This window comes from Trachypithecus francoisi, unplaced genomic scaffold (genome assembly GCF_009764315.1).
Source record: "Trachypithecus francoisi isolate TF-2019V2 unplaced genomic scaffold, Tfra_2.0 Lachesis_group14, whole genome shotgun sequence".
Taxonomy (NCBI): Eukaryota; Metazoa; Chordata; class Mammalia; order Primates; family Cercopithecidae; genus Trachypithecus; species Trachypithecus francoisi.
Window position 1 is genome coordinate 49139538 of NW_022681459.1, and position 20195 is coordinate 49159732.

Genomic DNA, 20195 nt, shown 5'->3' on the forward strand with positions numbered 1-20195 from the left:
GGCTGAGGTCTAACTCGTTTTGTGTAACTCTAAAGTATTTTAAACTCATCCCTGGGAAGAAAAAAAATCACATGAAGACCTGCAGCAAAGAGTCTAAGGCCACAGAGGCCCACGGAAGGCCTGGGTTCGCATCCTGGCTCTGCCGTTTCTACGCTGGGAGTTTGTTCTGTAGATTAACAAAATGTGCCAGGACCCCTCCCCGCCTTTTCCTGTAGTTTTGCTGTCCTAGGGAACGTTTAACCCATGTGTGTGACATGCAGCATTGACTGAGAGTCCCAGACCTCCGCTCTGAAAAACTAACAAAAAGAGAACCCAGCTTCGAGTGGATTCAGTGGCTGGACTGCACCAGGATCTCTTTATGTTCCTTAGCCTGGTGCCAGCGGATGGCTGCTCGTGACCCCTTTGTCCCTTCTGTGAGTCAGCGCAGGGAGCACACACTTCATGGAGGGCCCCCTCCCTCTGGGGAAAATGTGCCTAGCAGAGCGTCAGCTCTTGCGCACTGTGGCAACAAAGCAGTAGTTGACACTAGTAGACTGCTGCCTCTCATGGTGGATGGTCGTGGGGACCATCACACAGCAGTCCGTGTTGTGGAGTCGGCAGGGTGATTCCACAAGGCCCCGTTCTGCCTCTGTCTGATGGAAACTCCACAGTGGCACTCTGTAAGCCACCCACAGCACCGGGGCAGCCCCACAAGCCCCTCTGGGTGGGGGAATCACAGAGGTGGGGGCATCTGAGCTTGGCCTCAAGGGCAGGAAGATGTAAGAAACGGGGAGAGGGGCCAGGAACAGAGGCTGATGCCTGTAATTCCAGTACTTTGGGAGACTGAGGTGGGAGGGTTGCTTGAGGCCAGGAGTTTGAGACCTGCCTGGGCAAAATAGCAAGATCCCATCTCTACAAAAAAACAAAAATTTAGCCAGGCGTGGTGGTGCATGCCTGTTGTCCCAGCTACCCAGGAGGCTTAGGTGGGAGGATTGTTTGAGCCCGGGGGGTCGAGGCTGCAGTGAGCCACGATCGTGCCACTGCCCTCCAGCCTGGGCGAAGAGCAAGACCCTGTTTCTCCAAAGGGAAAAAAGAAGAGCTGAGGGGGAATAGGGAGCTCAGGCTGCATGCAGGGGTGGGAGCAGCTAAGCGGATGGAATGCAGAGATGACCTGGCAAAATGGGCCGTGCCTGAGAGCTGGGGGCCTCGGATGCTGCAGCCAGAAGTTAGGAATGGATGCCCTGTGCACTAGGATAAGAGGGAGTTCCAGAAGGTTTGCGTGCAGGAGAAGATAGGATGATAGTGATACTTTTAGGCTGTGTCCAGGGAGCCAGACCCTGGCAGGCAATGCGGTGAGGAGTCGCCTGCAAGAGATGGGTATGGGAGAGACCACAGGACCGAGTGATGGAGGGGAGAGGAGGGGCCAAGGGAGACAAAGGCAATGGGCTGGGATGCTGGAACTTTAGTAGGGGCAAACAAGAAGCAGAAAGCAAGTGTAGGGTTTGGGGGCAGAACGGTGAGTTTGGCTTCAAGGCACCACTAAGCCAGGGGATTATCCTGGTAGCTGAGTCTGTAGGATCTGGCCTTGGGAGGGATCAGACTGCAGGTGGTAGTTTGGGGTTACCTGCACCTGTGACTCCTCAGGAGATGTTATGGGGCGACAAGTCCTCATAGATAGTGTACTTGAGACCCCTTCCCAGAATCAAGCTCCCCCATCTGTTTCCTGTGGGGTGGGTGTACTCTAGTTCAAAGTCAGCCCCAGACACCTCTCCTGGGCGGTGAGAGGTGGGGGACGGCCAGGGGTGGGGGCAGCCATGCTGGGCTTCCCAGCCCTTCCCCCGTAGGCCAACCTCTGCCCTCCTGGAGGGCAACCCCAGCACCGGCCGCAGCGCCTGCTCCCCTTCCGCTCCAGGAACCCAAGTGTGCCTGGGTTTTGGTGTCTGCCACCTCCCACCCACAGCTTCCCAGCAGCTGAGGTCGAGGAAACCCCCTTCCCCCAGCTGGAGCAGGGAGACACAAGTGAGGGCAGCCCCTCTGCTGTTGGCGGGGCCTGGAGCCAGGGCAGGCCAGGTGTGGGAGTGGCACCTGTCTAGGACGGGCTCCCTGGTGTATGCCTCAGTGCCTCCGCTTCCCCCCAGCAACACACTTGCCTCTGTCTTCTCCTTGGGGCTGGGCGGCGGGGCCCCACCTGCCCTGCTCTTCCTTGAGCACCTACTGTGTGCCAGGCACCATGCGGATGCAGGGACAGCATCAAGAAAAGCAGACTCAGTCTCCGTCCTCCATGCTAATAGGAGACACAGTTGGGAATGTGAACACCAGAGTGCGTGCTGCCGGAAGGGAGGGTGCAACCAGATTCCCAGACCCAGACTCTGGACAGGCGAGAAAGAATTGCTAAGGATGCATCCTCCAGCTGAGATCTTACAAGGAAGGAGCTAACTTGACAAACAGGATGGGGAACAGCATTCCAGACAGAGGGAACAGCGTAGGAAGAATCCCTGTGGTAGGAAGGAGCGCCAGGCACTTTGGGAGCCAAAAGATGGCCGTTATGGTAGGACCCCTGAGGGCAAGGGGGAGCCCAGTGGGGACCGCGGGAGGCCCTTGCTAGGTACTTGGTAAATAGGCTGCAATATGTCAGGCAGCTGCCCAGGAAGACTGCTGGTTGGGAGTTAGGGGCCTGGAGTTCTAGCCTCAGCCCTGCACTACTTTGTTCTGTGACCTTAAGCAAGATGCTTCCCCTCTCTGGGCCTTTGGGCAAATCCTGATGCCCTCACTCGTGATACTCTGATCCCTGAATGCTCAGAGCCTTTGCCCTAGCTCTTCCCACCTCCCCATCTGCACGTCACTCAGACCACAGTGTGGACGTCACCTCTCCAGATGCCACTCTGGCCACTCGCAGCGCCTGGCTCTCCCGCTGCTGTTACATCACCCTGCTTTATTTTTGCTGAGCTCATCCTGCAATCTCAGATGCTCCTGTTGGTCCTTGTGCCTGTCTCTTGTCTGTCTGCCCCTTGCCCTGGAGTCCTGTGCCTTCAGGAACTCATGAAATTGTCAGCCAAGTTATAGAGGAGGAGGGGTACCAGGAAGATGCTCCCACCCAGGAGTCCTACGGCCCTGAATTCAAACTGTGCCCATTCCCGGTTAATTTGGTCTAAGGATGTGGGCTGGCCACTCAGGTTCTCTGAGCCTCAGTCTTCTCATCTGCAAAATGTGTCATGTCTATTGCAGGGAGCTCTGCACTGGCTCTCCTCCACCCTAAGGTCAAGTCCTCCTGTTCCCATCCCATCCCCAGCTCTTTTTGCCATTTCAGGAAGTAGGGGTAGCCATGAACCGATCCAAGTCAAGCTCACCTGCCTCTGGGAGCCCTTGCCTCAGCATGTTTTCGGTCTATACATGCTTGCCTGGGCATTTGGGAGGAGCCCAGTTTTCTGGGGGCCAGATGGAAACCCTAACCCCTTGGGCTCTTCAGGAAGCAGTTTTAAGCACAAACCAGGTCACTGGCCCTGTCTGAGGCAGGATCTGTTATTCTTTTGTTCATTCCACAGATGAGGAAACAAAGGTTCAGAGATGTTGAAGAATTTTCCCAAGGTCACCCAGATAGATGGAAAGGGGCTGAGACAGGATTTCAGGCCCAGCCAAGTCTCTTCGTTCCTCTGCACACAGCCATTCCTCATGTCTGCTGCATGCTCAGTCCACATCAGGCAGGATGCTGGTGGCAGGGGTGTAGCTGTGAACTCACTCTTTGATTCATTCCACAAATGCTTAGGGCACCTTTCATGTTCCAGGCACCGGATGTGCCCGTGTCCCCCCAGGGTGATCCAAGAACATGCACACATATGAGAGGACACACTGGCACACACCTAAGCTTGCACATGCGCAGACACGCATGCAGAGACACACCCAGACATGTCTGCACGCATTCATAAATACAGATACAGACATAAACTTCCATTAGGACACTGACATCCAGGCTTCGAAATTAGGTAAGAGAAATACACATGCAACACACATTGGTATATAACACACATCAGCTTGCAATGTCCATCATTATGCAGACCTCAACCACACACCCATGGGGGCCCAGAAGCAGCCCACACACTCAAGCCTTTCTTCCTCTCCTCTTGCTACCACATCTTGACACCCCTCATCCCCAATATGTCAAGGGAGCCCCATTCGGCCATAACCAATGCCCTGTCTGAGTTTGACACCCCACCCCACCCCACCACAGTCACAGCCCCCGACAGCTGGGGTATGTGATTTCCCTTCCTGGGCACAGCAGAGACCTCCAGCCCATCCCCAGAGCATGGATGCTTTTGGCCTTGCCCACCTAGGGTTCCTCCCCTCTCTAAAAGTCCACCCCAAATCCTCTCCCCCAAGACAACCGAGAGACACAGAGGCTTTAGAAACCAGGCAAGTTTTAAATATATGTTTGCACAATATTAACATTAAATATACATCATAAATAAGCCTTATAAATATAAAACTGATAAAAATTGATAAAAATCGATAAATTAGTCACGTCCCTCCAAGGAATTGGCCTCGCAGCTTCTGAGACCCCCTCTAGGAGGGCAATGGCTCCTGCGTGAGAAAATTCCAGGATTCACCACCAGGGGGAGCAGCCAGCAGCAAGGGCCCAAGACTGGGGCTTCCCGGCGCTGGGAGGTGGGTCTCCTTTTACAGAGACCTCCGTGTACACCACCCAGCACCATTTGCACCACATGTCCTGAATTGCAGATTTTAATATCCACCCTATGTCAGGGAATCCAAGCAACTGACAGGCAGTGGGGGCCTTGTACAGCCTCTAACTCCCTAGCTTCACAAAGAGAAAACAGGTCCAGAGAGGTAAAGTGACCTGCCCCAGGCCACATGGCGACTTCGGGGCTGGGCTGGGACCTGAGCTCCATTCTCTGGACCCCCGGATCAGGGCTCCTGGGACACCCTGCTGCTGTTACAGCTGCCTAAAGTGAGGTCACCCAGACATCCAGGTGTCTGGCTTGGGACGTGATGAGGCATAGGAGGCCAGCTCAGGCTGTGACCTCCCCTTCAGAACCACGGAAAGGAGGAAGTCTGGGGGCAACGGCCCTGCAAGTCATAAGAGGGAAGGACTGGCAGGCCTCGGGGAGCAAGGCAGGGGGGCAGTCAGCCTGGCCATGAGTCAGCCTGTGTCATCAGACCCCTGAATCAATGGAAAGTCGGCCCCGCGTGGCCTGCCTGGCCACCCCACTGGGTCTGGGGAACTTGGGGCTAGGAGGGGTTCAACAGCCTGACTCTGTCCCACAGCCTGGAGGAGGTAGAGGGGTCTGCCCAGCTCCTACCTCTTAAAGTGCACTTCTCAGTGGCGAGTAGTAGAGGGGAACAGGTTTGGGGACCTGGGAGTTGTCATCCTGAGATGGTTCCTCTCATCCACAGAGCACCTGCCGCATCCTTCACCAGCAAGGGGTGCTACTGAGGCTACCGGGGCAGCTGTCCCCTGGGCATGAGTCTACTGCCTTTCCTGGAGGGTCTCGTCCTGCGCACCCCCTTCCGCAGGGCCTGGTGGGGACTGTGTCTCCGGCTCCGGTTCGGGCTCTCCCCCCACTTGCTGAAGACCCGCCCCACTGAGTGCATGAAGCGATGGTAGCCACGCAGGAAACTGCAGCCCTCCAGCTTTCGCTGAAAAACATCCAAGGTAGGGGTGGGGGTGGGCAGCTGAGAGGCCCCCCGGCCGGCCTTCGTGGGCTCAGTCATGTCTGAGTTGTCCAGCAGCTGGGCCATGCAATAGATGTTGTTCCTGAGCCCGAGGACATTCGGCCTCGCCATCTGCAGCTTCTCCAAGTCCTCTATGTTCAGCCCAGACCTCTCCAAGTCCTGGGCCTTGGGGAGATGCTGCTCTAAGTCGGCCAGTCTGTGCAGGACGCGGCCCAGTGTGGCATTGAGCGTCTGTAGGAAGCCCCGCCTGCCCAGCCCCCTTAGGGTCTCCTCACTGGGGAAGGCCCCAGGGCTCTCCCTGCAGTGCTCTCTCAGTTTAGGAATATCCAGGCCTTGGATACGTATCTGGGGGGAAGAGGAGGATCACAGGGTGAATGCTGAGGACCTGGACCATACTCACAGACAAGTCAGCCTTGGAATGCTAGACCTCATGCACCCCTATCCAATCTCCCACTGGACGGATCCGGAAACTGAGACCCGAGAGGGAAGAGGACCCCAAGATCACTACAGGCAAGGTCGGAGGGATGTTGGGGACCTGGCTGGTGGGATGCCTGTGGAGAATGGGGAGCTTCAAGAGGGCTGGACTCTGTCTTGCTCACTGCTACATCCCAGTGCCTAGACCAGAGCCTGGCAGATGTGCAGGAGACACACTGAGTAAGCAGATGAGGGCGGTGGTGGTATCTGGAGTCCTGCCCCGGGACCACAGAGCTAGGGAAGCTGGAGGGCCAGCCTTAGCTCCTCAAGGTTAAGGCTGGAGTAACTCAGTGACTCAGTTCCCTTACCTGGCCATATGGAGTGGGGCTGGGCCTGTCTTCCCTGCTTCTCACTCCCTTCCCCACAGTTCTCTGAGACTCAGATGCCACAAGGGCCCAGGTGCTTACATAGGGGTCCAGGAGCCTGCTGGTGTCCTGCATGAGATCTGTCTGCTTCTGGAGCTGGCCAAGGAGCATGCGGTACTCTTTCGAGCAGCTGCCCATAGCCGCCATGCTCGCCATGCTTGGAAACAGGAGTGCAAGGACCAGACCTAAGGCAGAGAAGAGGGGTGTCACCCAACTTGGTGAGGAAAGCCACAGATGGGAGCCTCAGGGAGGGGGTTCAAGAGGGCCTTGAAAGGTGCCTCCTTCATCCCGGACTTTGTGTAGTTGAGGGCGGGGGCTGGGCACTGTGTGGCAAGGTGTGTGCACAGGTGTGCCCACCAAGGCCACCATCATCTCCCCAGTAAGTCACTGCCCAGGGCCTGGCACAGCAAGCAGTGGGAGGGACTGAGACAGTGGCTGCGATTTACCAAGTAGGTCTTTGAGCAAAGGCTGCAGCGCCTGACTGGATCCAATCCTGCCTACTTCACGGTGCTAACCTCGAGAGCTGACTCTCTGCAAGGTGGGACTGGCTCCCTGCAAGACCACTGGGCTAAGGACCGGCCACCAGCCTAGGACCCTGCCTTGTCAGCTGCTCTGGCCATCCAGGGAGATGGGCCTGAGAGGGCTTCAGGGCAGGCAGCCCGGGAGCGGCTTGTGCCCTCAGCTCTGTCTAGAACCAGGAGAGGCCGCCTTTCCAACCAGAGGCGCAGCCTGGAACAGATGCGGGAGCCCTTCTAGTCCACGTCCCCACTTTCCTGACAGGTAAACCAAGTCTCAGGAGAAGGTCCTGCACAGGTCATAAAGGCCAGGGTTCTCCCCTGACCTCTCATGTCTCCCTCCTCTCTCCATAAGTGGTTCCTTCTGTCAGGCCCACCAGGGATGCTGTGAACCTGTCAGAAGGTGTTGGGGGTGGATACAGTTACGGCTCTCTACCACCCCCAACGGGGCACCGGCAGCCACGTGGTCGGAAGGGGCCTGTGGCGCAATGGCCCGGAAGGCAGTGACACCATCGTTCCCGTCCTAAGAACCATCCGGCCCTTTGGGGAAGACTGGCTGCTGGGGAGGGCTAAGGGGCCGGGCACCCAGGCATAGCGACCCCAGGGCACCTTCGTCGCCTCCCCAGGTATCTGCTGCTGGGTTCTGGCAAAGGCCTGTGCGTGTGGCAGCGCACGTGGGACTAGTGTGTCTGCGTGGCTGTGCATCTGGGTCTGTGTGCAGCATGAGGGAGACCTGCTCCCTTCACCAGGGGGACTGTGGTCTGTGTGTGGGGGTTCCTGGGCTGGTGAGATGCAGGGCTGTAGATGACATCATATGGCTCTGTGTGCATGTGGCCATGTGGGTGTGGCTGTGCATGCTGTGTGATTGTGTGGGCTCTGGGGCCCCCAGGGCCGGCTGACTTTCTATTCATCCGGGGCAAGCTGGAGGCCCCACAATCCCTCCACACCTCATGCCACTTCTCTGGCCAGCTTCTGAGCCTCCCTCTCCTGCCTAGCCTCTTCGCCCATCCTCTTCTCTCACTCCCTGGTTCCCAGAGTTGCCTCTACATCTCGACATCACCTCCCCCTGGAAGACTTCCAGGGATGCCCCTTCTCTACCTGTGGAGATGCCGGGTTCTCAGTGGACCGCTCTCTCTGCCTGACCTTCTGGCTCTCTCCCCTTCTCAGCATCCTTCTGCCTGGCGCCCGGCCTCCCCTGGTCCCAGAGGGCAGAGGGTGCCTCTGCTCCCCACCGGCGCCTGTGGACAGACCCAGCAGGCGGGTTCTGGCGGGGAGGAAGGAAGTACTTACTGAGTAGCGTCCTCCGTGTGAGCGGTACCCCCATGCTGGGTGCCCGTGCTCTGGCCCGCGCCCGCTGGGGGTGACACCTCTCGGCTGGGAGCCCTGCAGGCTGGCAGCCACTTTATGCCCGCTGGGGCGATTGGCCAACACCTCATGAGGTGGGTGGGGATGGGGAGGGGGGAGGGCAGGCCTTCTGGGAACATGACCCCAAAAACCAAAATTTCCACGGGCGGCCAATGGGCGCTGGGCGCGGTGTATGCCCGCTCCTCCTCCTGTTTTCTTCGAATTCGTTCTTCGAGGTCAGCCCTACGCCCAAGGATGATGTAAACCGCAGCCTCAGCCTTCCTGGGGTGAACAGGGAGGAAGAGGGTCCATGCCATCTTCGGGGAACTGGGCCAGGGATGGGCAGGAGGGACTTCAAGTTGGGCCTCTGGAGGCCCCAGGCCAGTCTCGGCCCAGGAGCCATTGGCCTCGCAGGACACAGTGGTTGGGGGCTGAGGGGGGCGAGACATCTTCCTTCTTGAGTGCCCTTCCTGCCCTCTCGCCGGGGCTGTTGGGACATCTGTGAGCGGAAACCACCGGGCTCTGGGCACAGAGCCAGACGCAGGCTGGCAGCCCCGAGATTGTGGTTCAGGCCCCAGGACCAGCATCCCCCAGCCCAGCTCCTGACCGTCTCCTTTCCCCCATTGTGCACCCTCTGCCAGGCCCACTCCCCAAAGCCAGGCCCTGTCTCTGTAGACAGGCTCCACGGGGGAGAACTGGACACTTGGAGCAAGAGAAACAGGAGGCCAGCGTTCAAGCCTGCTGAGGTGCTGTGTGACCTGAGGCAAGTCATGTAAACTCTCTGGGCCTCAGAGACCCCCAACTATAAAATGAGGAGGAGAAAAGTCTTTCCCAGCCCACCTCACAGGGTTGCTGCCATCATGGACATAAAAGGAAAAGGCCTTTGAAGGAAAAAGCAAAGATGAAGGTCTGATTCCAAGTATTAGCTGTCGAGGGGGCGGGATGGGGGAAGGAGAAGATGGGGAAGCTGTGAGCTCAGAGGGGAAGCCGGGAGGGGGAGTTGCCGCCTTGACGGTTGGGGACCAGGTTTCACTTTCTCTGAAAGATAATGATCTTAGGTTGGTCCTCTGCGAAAGGGCCCTGGGAACAGCGCCTCTCTAGTCAACTTGTTACTTTACTGTGGGGTAAACTGAGGCCCAGGTGAAGGCAGACAAGGAGGCCAAGAGGCTGGCCCAGGCCTATAGACTCTGCCTGGTGGCTTCAGCACATCTCCCAGGCCCAGAGGAGGGTCCTTGGCCTGCATCCTAAGGAACCCCGGGTGGGAGGAGGCCCTCAGGAGTCTGGGGAGTCATGGTGGGACCCCTGGAGGCTGCCAGGGAGGCCTGAGCTGCTCCAGCTGGAGGGAGCATGGGGTCTGGGGCACCTGAGCAAGGAGAGCCGGGGCAGCCAGAAAGGAGGAGGTTGGATGCACCCTGTCCATGCCTGCTCCCGATGCCCAGTGTGACCGCCAAGGCTGTTGTCATCCATTCTCCCCATCACTCATTCATTCATTCGACAAGGCTTTATTTGGTTCCATGCTGCACCAGCCACTCCCAGGTCTAAGGATGACGTAGTAGAGGCAAAAATAGGCGACTCCACGCCCAGGAGGCTGCTCTTCAGCCCCTACCCACTCCCGGGAACCCGGGCTGGGACTCACCACACCAGGCCTCATAACTCCCCCTCGCCACCCCCAGGGGCCAGTTCTGGATTCTCATCCTGAGAATGTCGCTTCTGCTAAAGTCCTCATCTCCATGCCCACCCCCACAATGCCGTTTCCTGGGGCCACGCCAAGAGGGGATCCTTCTCCATTTCACATCCCTGATCTCATCTCTTTTTTCTCTTTTTTAAATGCAGGATCTCGCTCTGTCACCCAGGCTGGAGTGCATGGCACCATCGTAGCTCACTGTGGCCTCCAGTTCCTAAGCGGAAGCAAGGCTCCCTGCCTCGGTCTCCTGAGTAGCTGAGACCACAGGCATGCATCACCATGCCCAGATAATTTTTTTTATTTTTTGTAGAGACGGGGTCTCGCTATGTTGCCCAGGCTGATATAAACTCCTGGGTTTAAATGATCCTCCTGCCTTGGCCTCCCAAAGTGCTGGGATTACAAGTGTGAGTCACAGCACCCAGCCACCAATCTCATCCTGCAACAGCCACGGGAGAGAGAGCTGCTGGGCAGAAACGCCTCAGCTCCCTTCAGTGAGGAGCCCGAAGCTCTGAGAAGTTTAGGGGCTGGCTCAAGGAAGGAGTGCCAGATCTGAGCAGAGGGCTCCAGGCATTCTCAGCTATGGCTGACCGACCACCATGCTTGGCGAGAAACAGCCACATGCCTTTATCTTACTCTATCCCCACTTTGGTCCTGGGAAGCCATGCTGTCTCCTCATGGCACAGAGAGAGGAGGTTGCTTTGTCTGAGGTCACCTACGAACTGTTAAGAGGAGAGGGGCATTTGACCAGGCATGGTGGCTCATGCCTGTAATCCCAGCACTTTGGGAGGCCAAGGCAGGTGGATCATTTGAGCCCAGGACTTCGAGACTGTGTCTTTACAGAAAATTTAAAAATAAATTATCCAGACATCGTGGTGCATCCCTGAAGTCCCAGCTACTAGGGAGGTGGAGGCAGGAGGATCACTTGAGCCCCGAAGGTTGAGGCTGCAGTGAGCCATGATCATGCCACAGCACTCCAGCCTGGATGACAGAGCAAGGCCCTGTCAAAAAAAAAAAAAAAAAAAAACCCACCCAGAAAAGAAGGCGTTCAAATGAGGCCCCCACTCTTTGCACATAGCTTATGAGGGTGTCAGCCACAGGGCCGAGGACCCAGGGTCACTGAAGGTAAGGAGAGCATGTAGATTACATTGCGAGGGCTCCCATAACAAAGTACCACAGACTGCAGACTGGGGGCTTAAATAACAGAGATTTATTTTCTCACAGTTCTAGAGGCTGAAGTTTGAAATCAAGGGCTCGTTCCCAAGGCCTCTCTCCTTGACTTGTCCATGACTGTCTCTCCCTGTATCTCCACATCGTCTTCCTTCTGCTTGTCCATGGCCTAATCACCTCTTTTTTTTTTTTTTTTTTGAGACAGAGTCTACGTCTGTCACCCAGGCTGGAGTGCAGTGGCACGATCTCAGCTCCCTATAACCTCTCCCTCCTGGGTTCAAGCGATTCTCCTGCCTCGGCCTCCTGAGTGGCTGGGATTATAGGAATGTGCCGCCATGCCCGGCTAATTTTTGTATTTTTAGTAGAGACAGGGTTTCGCTATGTTGTCCAGGCTCATCTCGAACTCCTAACCTCAGGTGATCCACCTGCCTCGGCCTCCCAAAGTGCTGGGATTACAGAAGTGAGCCACCGCGCTTGGCCTTGCTTCTTCTTATGAGGACACCATTCAGATTGGATTAGGGCCCACTCAGTGACTTCATTTTAGCTTAATTATTCCTTTTTTTTTTTTTTCCAAGACAAGATCTTGCTCTGTTGCCCAGGCTTAAGCGTACAGTGGTGCTTTCATAGCTCACTGCAGCCTTGAACTCCTGGCCTTAAGCAATCCTCCTGCCTTAGCTCCAGAATAGCTGGGATTACAGGTATGTGCCACCACACCTGGCCAATTTTACCTTAATTACTTTTTTTTTTTTTTGAGATGCAGTTTCACTCTGTCACCCAAGCTGGAGTGCAGTGGCGCCAGTTCGGCTCACTGCAACCTCTGCCTCCCGGGTTCAAGCAATTCTCCTGCTTTAGCCTCCCGAGTAGCTGGGACTACAGGTGCCCATTACCATGCCCAGCTAATTTTTGTATTTTTTAGGAGAGACGGGGTTTCACCATGTAGGCCAGGCTGGTCTCGAACTCCTGGCCACAAGTGATCTGCCCGCCGTGGCCTCCCAAAGTGCTGGGATTATAAGCGTGAGCTACCGCACCCGGCCCTTGATTACTTCTTTAAAGGCTCAACTTCCAAATACAGTCACGTTCTGACACACTATGGTTAGGACTTCAACATATGAGTTCGGAGGAGACAGCATTCGGTCCATGCAGCCTGCAAGAGGAGGGCATGACTGGAGGGCACAGGGGCTGGGGCCACCATCAGAGCATCCAGAGTGCAGTGATACACAGGAGGACAGGGAGTGACCTGGAGGTGAGGAGGCCTGGCTGCTGACCGTCCCAGCCAAGCGTGAGGAAAGATGCGTCAGCATTTCTGGTGAGGTCAGCAATCAATGACGTCCCTCTCACCAGCAGGAAAAGCTTGCAACACGTCCCAGCCAGTATAAATAGGCTCCCCGACCACAGGACCCGGGCTGTCCCCTCTTCCCGGGCCACGTCAGCCAGGCCCGCGTGATTTGGAGAGGAAGAGAGGACCAGCTTGGTTCCTCAGAACTGCTGCTTCCTCGCTTTCCGGCTCACCCTCCGGCTATGGGGGCCCTACCCCTTTAAATGCAAGGACAGAACCTGAGATGGCCTGGCAGGGCCAGGTCAAAACTGGAGGCTGGGGAGAGGTGCTCCAGTGGGGAGAGAAGGTGGCCCCCAATCTGCTGGGAGGAAGGTGGATATCAATCCAAGTTCCATCTCAATCGGCCTGTGAACCCAGTGTCCCTGGACCAGTCATATCCCCCTTCTGAGCCTCAGTTTCCTCTTTTTAAACAGCAACGACAGAACTGAACAACAATGAAAAAGACAAGCAATCCAATTTTAAAATGGGCAAAGGATTTTAATAGACATTTCTCAAAAAAAATAAAAAGATATACAAATGGCAAACAAGCACGTGAAAAGATGCTCGACACCAGGGAAATGCAAATCAAAACCATGATGAGAAGCCATTTCACATCCACTAGGGTGGCTATAATCAAAGGTAGATGATCATACGTCTAGCGAGGAGATGGAGAAATTAGAACCCTGGGGCATTGCTTGTGGGACTCTACAATGAATGGTGCCGCCAAATTGGAAAACAGTTTGGCATTTCTGCAAATGGTTACACACAGAGGCCGGGTGCAGTGGCTCATGCCTGTGATCCCAGTACTTTGGGAGACTGAGGCGGGCAGATCACTCGAGGCCAGGAGTTTGAGACCAGCCTGGCCAACATGGTGAAATCCCATCTCTACTACAAGTACAAAAAATTATGCAGGCATGGTAGCGGTCGCCTGTAGTCCCAGCTACTCGGGAGGCTGAAGCAGGAGAATTGCTTGAACCTAGGAGGCAGAGGTTGCAGTGAGCCAAGATTGGCTGCCACTGCACTCCAGTCTGGGTGACAGAGCGAGACGCTGTCTAAAAAAAAAAAAAAAAAAAAAAAAGAGATATCATATAATCAACAATTCCACTCCTAGATATGCACCCGAGAACTGAAAACAGGCTAGGCGCGGTGGCTCACACCTGTAATCCCAGCACTTTGGGAGGCCAAGATGGGAGGATCACTTGAGCCCAGGAGTTCAAGACCAGCTTGGGCAACAAAGTGAGACCCCGTCTCTACGAAACATTTAAAAATTAGCTGAGCATGGTGGCATGTGCCTGTGTGGTCCCAGGTCTCAGGAGGCTGAGACCAAAAGATCACTTGAGCCTGGGGAGGTCAAGGCTGCAGTGAGCCATATTCATACCACTGCACTCCAGCGTGAGTGACAGAGTGAGACTCTGTCTCTGGACAAAAAAAAAAAAAAAAAAAAAAAAGAGAGACTGAGCACGGTGGTTCACGCCTTTAATCCCAGCACTTTGGGAGGCCGAGGCAGGTGGATCACCTGAGGTCATGAATTCAAGACCAGCCTGACCAACATGGTGAAACTCCATCTCTACTAAAGATACAAAAATTAGTTGGGTGTGGTGGTGCATGCCTGTAATCCCAGCTACTCAGGAGGCTGAGGCAGGAGAATTGATTGAATCTGGGAGGTGGAGGTTGCAGTGAGCCAAGATTGTGCCCTTGCACTCTGGGCTGGGCAACAAGAGCAAAACGCCGAAAGAAAAAAGAAAGAGAGAGAGAGAGAGAAGCAGAGAGGGCAAGAAGAAGAGAGGGAGGGAGGAGGAAGGGAGGGAGGGAGGAGGAAGGAAGGAAGGAAGGAAGGAAGGAAGGAAGGAAGGAAGGAAGGAAACAAAGAAACGTACATTCACACAAAAACTTGCAAATGTTCACAGGAGCAATTATTCAGCATAGCCAAACAGTGGAAACAACCCAAATGTCTGTCAATAGAAAATGGTTAAACAAAATGTGTTCTATCCATACAAAGGGATATTAAGTCACAAAAAGGAATGAGGCATTGCCACGTGCCACAACATGCATGAACCTTGAAACCACGATGCTGCATGAAACAAGCCAGACACAAAAGGCCACATGTTGTATGATTCTGCTGTGGGAAAGGTCGGGAATAGGCACATGGAGAGACACGGAGAATACACCAGTGGCTGCCGGGGGCTGGGGCATCCAGGGCTGGGGAGAGACTGCTCATGGGCACGAGGTTTCTTTGGAGGTCATGAAGATATTCTGGAATTACACAGTGGCGATGGTTGCACAACCATGTGAATATACCCAAAACCCCCAAATCACACACTTTAAAATGATACATTTGATGGTAGGTGAGTTGCATCTGAGTGTTTTAAAATGCAGTAGCAAATGCACCTTGTAGGACAGTCAGCAAAATGCAATGAGGTGAGCACGTGAGTGCCTGGCACATTGGAGCAGGTGCTTGGTCACACTTACCCACCAGCCGCCGGGGCAGACGAAGGCGGGCATTTGCTTATGTCACACGGTGGCTTTGAGGGTGATTGGGAAAGGCGGTGTTACATAAACCCCAGGGTGAACAAGGAGCCACCAAGCACCCTCCCCAGAAGGTCATCGAGGTTACATTGGGATCGGGGGGGATCCCTTGGCTTGCAACATCCACAGAGTTCTTCTGGGACCTGGAGTGTCCACCCACAGGTGTAGGAGAAGGAACCCTGTTCTGTGCAGTAACCTCCAACTGTCAGCGTCACGGCAACTGAATCCATAGGCCCTCAGACAAGGCCCCACCACTGTCTACTCTCTGACTGGCCTGGTGCTCTCTTTGAGCCCGGGATCCTGTCCTGAGATGAGGGGACATGTGAGATGACCATAGAGTGCCCACAACCCTGTAGAGCCAGGCAGAGCCCCCTAGCGGCTCTAAGCACTGAAATACTACCCTCAGCATCAAACAAGGATACAACCCTCAGCATCAAACAAGGATAAGGAAGTCTAGTCTGACTTTTCTCTTGATGACAACATACCATACCTATTTTGAAACGTCAGAGTCTGGCCAAAAATGTTTGGGTGAATGGGGTCATCATTATCAGGAACATTTCTGGAGCAACCTCTGTGTACTAGTTCCTAAGCATTGAATCCGGTCCTAAGCATTGAATCCTTGCAACCACTTTAGGAGACAAGTATCATTATTTTGTCCTGCAGATGGTGAAGCTGAGGCCTGGGAGGCAGAGACCTGGGAGGGAGCAAAAGCACACTGGAGCCCAGGCACCCCTCCTAGAGCCACAAGATCGACCCGCATGCCCAGTGGGTTGTCCAGAACTGATGTTGCCAAGTGGCTTGAGGAAAGAAAAAACAACAGTTTGGAAAACGAGCCAGGAGAGGGAGGAGATTCCCTGTCACAGTGGGAGGCCAGCCTCGGCGCAGGACGGCACAGGCCTAGTTTAGAGAATGGCAGGTGTGGCTGGAAGTCTGACAGGGAGAGAGGAAGATGAGGAGTGAAGGGTGATGGCATCCCACTGGGCTTTGTTGCTCTTGTGGCCCCTAGGGAGGGGCTCATGCAACACAGTCGGGTCCATTCACTCTGCTTAAACAGTCCCTGTCTTCCCATTCCCATTCTGATAAGGCCAAAGTCATTACCACGGCCACCAGGTCCTGCCCACCTCTCAGCCTCACTAGTACCTTTCATTTGCCTGCCTCTTTCTCTGGCCTTCCTCAGTCCTTCCAGGAGCAGCTGTCACCTCAGGGCCTTTGCACATGCCGTTCCACTTCCTGAGCACCCTACCTGTGACCTGCCACCTAGACATCAACATCCAGTCCACGCTGCACCTTTTCAGGGAATACCTCCCTGACCTTCCTCACCCCAGGCTGGTCCCCACCCACCTCCTGGGACCCTCCCAGAGTATCACGTATCCCTCCACACCATGCTCTTCAGAGGTGTACATTTTTACAACGATGAGGTTGTCTCTCCAGCCAGACTGGAAACTCTCAGAGGGTGTATACTGTGGTTGTGGCCCCTACCCCCATTGCCTCTCCAGAGCACAGCAAAGCCCCCAGAATGTAATAGGCTCTCCATACATTTTTTTTTTTTTTTTTTGAGATGGAGTTTCACTCTTTTTGCCCAGGCTGGAGTGTAATGGCGCGATCTCGGCTCACTGCAACCTCCACCTCCCAGGTTCAAGTGATTCTCCTGCCTCAGCCTCCCGAGTAGCTGGGATTACAGGCATACGCCATTACCCCAGCTAATTTTGTATTTTTAGTAGAGATGGGGTTTCTCCATGTTGGTCAGGCTGGTCTTGAACTCCCAACCTCAAGTGATCCACCCGCTTCGACCTCACAAAGTGCTGGGATTACAGCGTGAGCCACCGCGGCCGGCAGTTCTCTATACATTCTTGGTGAACCGATGAATGCATAGCCATAAAGCTGGAGCCATCTTTAGAAGCCTGGGGAAAGGTGAACTGTGGTTCCTAGGCTGCCAGGACCCAGAGGTGTCCCTGTCCCACATCTGGTGAACCCAGAGCCAGGCCTCTGGAAGTGCAGGGCCATCTCGCTGTGGGCAGGAACAAGTCTCTCAGACCCTTTTCCATGCATTCTCCTGGTCCCCTCTCCCAAAGAAATCAGAGCTCTATCAATCACAGTCCATCAGAGCATGTGATTCTGTTTCTGGGAAACTTCAATTTCAAAGATGCTGAGTTTCCCTTTTGTGATAATTTTGTTTAAAGGGAAATCAAAATCTGTTCTTTCACTCACTGCAGAGTTCAGCACTTTCCTGGAAAATTGACTAAAAAAGAAAAAGCCACTGGTACTTCTTTTAAAGAGTTCGCTTCAGAATGAATTCCACACGAGCGGCACCTGACGGTCTGAGAGAAAGAAATTGGTCTTCGTGGAAAAGGGCAGTCCTACCTTTTGCAAAAACAGACAAATCACAGTGAGTTCTCAGTCTGTCATTTGACCTATATTTGAGTACCCACTGTGTGTGTTGGGCACAGGCTAGGTGTGGAGGATAAAGTAGAGAGAAGGAAAATGCTTCTGGTCAAATGAACCTGCACCGAATGTCTTTTTATAGCCAGGTTTTGAAGGGTGAGTAAACGCACATGCTCACACATGTGCATACAAGGGCCAACACCCGGCACATGGAAGGGTCTGGAAGACCCATTGATGGACCACCCATTTCTCACCGCAGGCCACAGAAGGGAGCACCTGACTCACCTTCGCTTTTGTGGTGTAGCAATGCACCTGTGTCCTGAACAGGACCAATCAGAATCCTTCCCTGGGATGACGTCAGACTCAGAAAGCATACATCTGTCACATGGCTGGGATATCACTAATCTGCCGCTATGGAAAACCACCTTCCCCAGCCTCACAGGCGGAGGTGGGGGGTCCTGCAGAGTGGACAAGAATGTGGCCAGCGCAGCCAGGGAGCCTGAGGGGTCTTCCTGAGCCCTGATCCCTGTTGAAGCCAGGGACATACATGTGGTGTGTCCCAGCCACATGGGACAAGACACAGGTCCCCTCTTTGCTAGCTGCGCTGGTTTTCTGGCACTTGGAGCTAGGAGTCCTTCGTCCCACACAAGCATGAACATAGAGGCAGGAGGCACGGAGGATAGGGAGGAAGGAAGTTGGTCGGACTCAGAACCTTCTCTTGGTGCCAGCTGCACGGGCACAGCAAGTGTCGCAAAACCTCAGAGTCTTTGCCCAAGATGGAGACAACTGCAGAAGATGGTGGGAAGAGGCCAGGGTCCCAGTGGGGCTGTCTACAAATGACAGCCCTGATCCCAAGGGGAAGTCTGGGACACAGAGGTGGGGCTCCCAGGGAGGCTGACCACCACCTGGGGGAAGTGCCCTGGGACAGGCGCTGTGGAAGGTGGCTTTCCTCCCCGTCCTGTTCTCGGAGAGACACTAAGGAAACTCTGGGTGTTTATTCTGATACAAAAAAAGGAAACAAATCAGGTAGTTCTGAGGGAGAGAGAAGGCCATCAGCACTTGCTCCATCCAAAGGCCTGCTGGTGGACATTCAATGGGTGATAGAGGGTGACTGGCCAGGGCCAGGACACTCTGTCCACAGAACAAGCATATACAGAAGGAAGGCAGAATAATGTGTCATTGAACACAAGTGCTGGGCGCCTCCACAGTCAAGAAGGCAGAGCCTAGTAACCGAGAGGTGAAAACAACCCAAATGTCCTTTAACAGATAATACAGCTGGGCGCGGTGGCTCATGCCTATTATCCCAGCACTTTGGGAGGCTGAGGCAGGTGGATCACTTGAGGTCAGGAGTTCAAAATCAGCCTGGCCAACATGGTGAAACCCCATCTCTACTAAAAGTACAAAAATTAGCTGGGCATGGTGGCGGGTACCTGTAATCCCAGCTACTCAGGAGGCTAAGACAAGAGAATGTCTTGAACCCGGAGGTGGAGGTTGCAATGAGCTGAGATTGCGCCGCTGCACTCCAGCCTGGGCAACAAGAGTGAAACTCCGTCTCAAAAAAAAAGAGAAAAGAAACAAAATGTGGTCTACCCAAACCATGGACTATTATTCAGTCATAAAAAAGAGTGGAGCACTAACACACCCTGCAACGTGGATGAACCCCAAAGACATACATACACATGTATACAAGCATACATATGCAGAACCAAAGAATCTAGATGCAAAAAGTCACCTATTACACAACTCCATTGCAAGAAATATCCACCATGGGCAAATCCATAGAGACAGAATGCAGACTGGTGGTCACCAGGGGCTGGGGGAGAGAGGAATGGGGAGTGGCTATTAATGAATATGGGGTTTCTTTTTGGATTCATGAAAATGTTTCAGAAATAGATAGACAGTTGTGCAACATTATGAATGTACTAAAGGGCTCCGAATTCATTTTTTTGTTTTTGTTTTTGTTTTGTTTTGTTTTGTTTTTTGAGACAAGGTCTGGCTCCTTTGCCCAGGCTGGAGTGCAATGGCATGATCTCAGCTCACTGCAACCTTCCACCTCCTGGGCTCAAGTCACCTCAAGCCACCCCCTGCAGCTGGGACTACAGGCACATGCCAACACGCCCGGCTAGCTTTTAGTAGAGATGAGGTTTTGCCATGTTGCCCAGGCTGGTCTCAAACTCCTGAGCACAAGTGATCCACCCACCTCAGCTTTCCAAAGTGCTGGGATTACAGGCTTGGCATCCAGCCCAATTAGTCATTTTTAAAATGGCTGGTTTTATATATTATGTGAAGTTCACTGCAATTAAATAAAAATTTTTTTTTTAAGGCAGAGTTGAAAAACACAACCACCCCAGGAAAGCCAAGGGGGCTGGAAGACAGTGAGTCAGACGGCAAGGGGGCAGGAGAAAGTCCAAGGGCCTCCCCTGGCTCTTCCTGTTTTATTGCCTATTGTGTACTTATCTAAGAGCTCTTATTCATAGACACAGAAAAGCCTCACTTAAGTTGCAAAGGCCGAGGCATGCTGGATTAGGACATGGCCTGATGGCAGCTGGGAGGGCGGCTTTCCTCTTTGGGAGAGAACAAGCATGGGGAGGCGCCAACCGGAAAGCTGGTACAGGCTGGGAGGTCTCAAAGGCAGATCTTGTGAGCAGGGGGCTGTGATCAGGGAGGGAGAGGACACACTAGGGTTGAGACTGAGGCAGAGAAGCTGCGAGGAGTCTAAGGCAGCAACAGAGGAGACAACACCCGTGGCTGAATCCGGT

The 20195-nt window shown here is 54.2% G+C and overlaps 1 protein-coding gene and 1 long non-coding RNA gene across 4 annotated transcripts; one reads left to right on the plus strand and one right to left on the minus strand.

Moving 5' to 3' along the window:
* Positions 1 to 4374: 4374 nt before the first annotated feature.
* Positions 4375 to 8929, minus strand: OSM (oncostatin M). Of its 2 annotated transcripts, none has more exons than XM_033233201.1 (3): positions 8117 to 8929; positions 6546 to 6688; positions 4375 to 6009 (listed from the first exon to the last, which is right to left on the minus strand). In XM_033233201.1, exons 2-3 carry the CDS (start codon positions 6657 to 6659, stop codon positions 5428 to 5430), a joined length of 696 nt encoding a protein of 231 aa, XP_033089092.1. In that variant the 5' UTR covers positions 6660 to 6688; positions 8117 to 8929; the 3' UTR covers positions 4375 to 5427. The 2 variants fall into 2 exon arrangements, with proteins under 2 accessions (XP_033089092.1, XP_033089091.1); XM_033233200.1 differs by having other exon boundaries at positions 8309 to 8924.
* LOC117096178 lies at positions 7473 to 18458 on the plus strand. Of its 2 annotated transcripts, none has more exons than XR_004442375.1 (3): positions 7473 to 7644; positions 9004 to 9269; positions 17268 to 18458. It is a non-coding gene; the product is annotated as an uncharacterized LOC117096178 (long non-coding RNA). The 2 variants fall into 2 exon arrangements; XR_004442374.1 differs by lacking the exon at positions 17268 to 18458 and adding an exon at positions 10196 to 10257.
* The last annotated feature ends 1737 nt before the right edge of the window (positions 18459 to 20195 follow it).

Coding starts and splice junctions, on each gene's coding strand:
- OSM (XM_033233200.1), bottom strand. CDS start 8,342: ATGGGGGTACCGCTCACACGGAGGACGCTACTCA. Junction 6,689..8,308: donor CACACGGAGGACGCTACTCA/GTAAGTACTTCC, acceptor TCTCTGCCTTAG/GTCTGGTCCTTGCACTCCTG. Junction 6,010..6,545: donor GCAGGCTCCTGGACCCCTAT/GTAAGCACCTGG, acceptor TCTTCCCCCCAG/ATACGTATCCAAGGCCTGGA.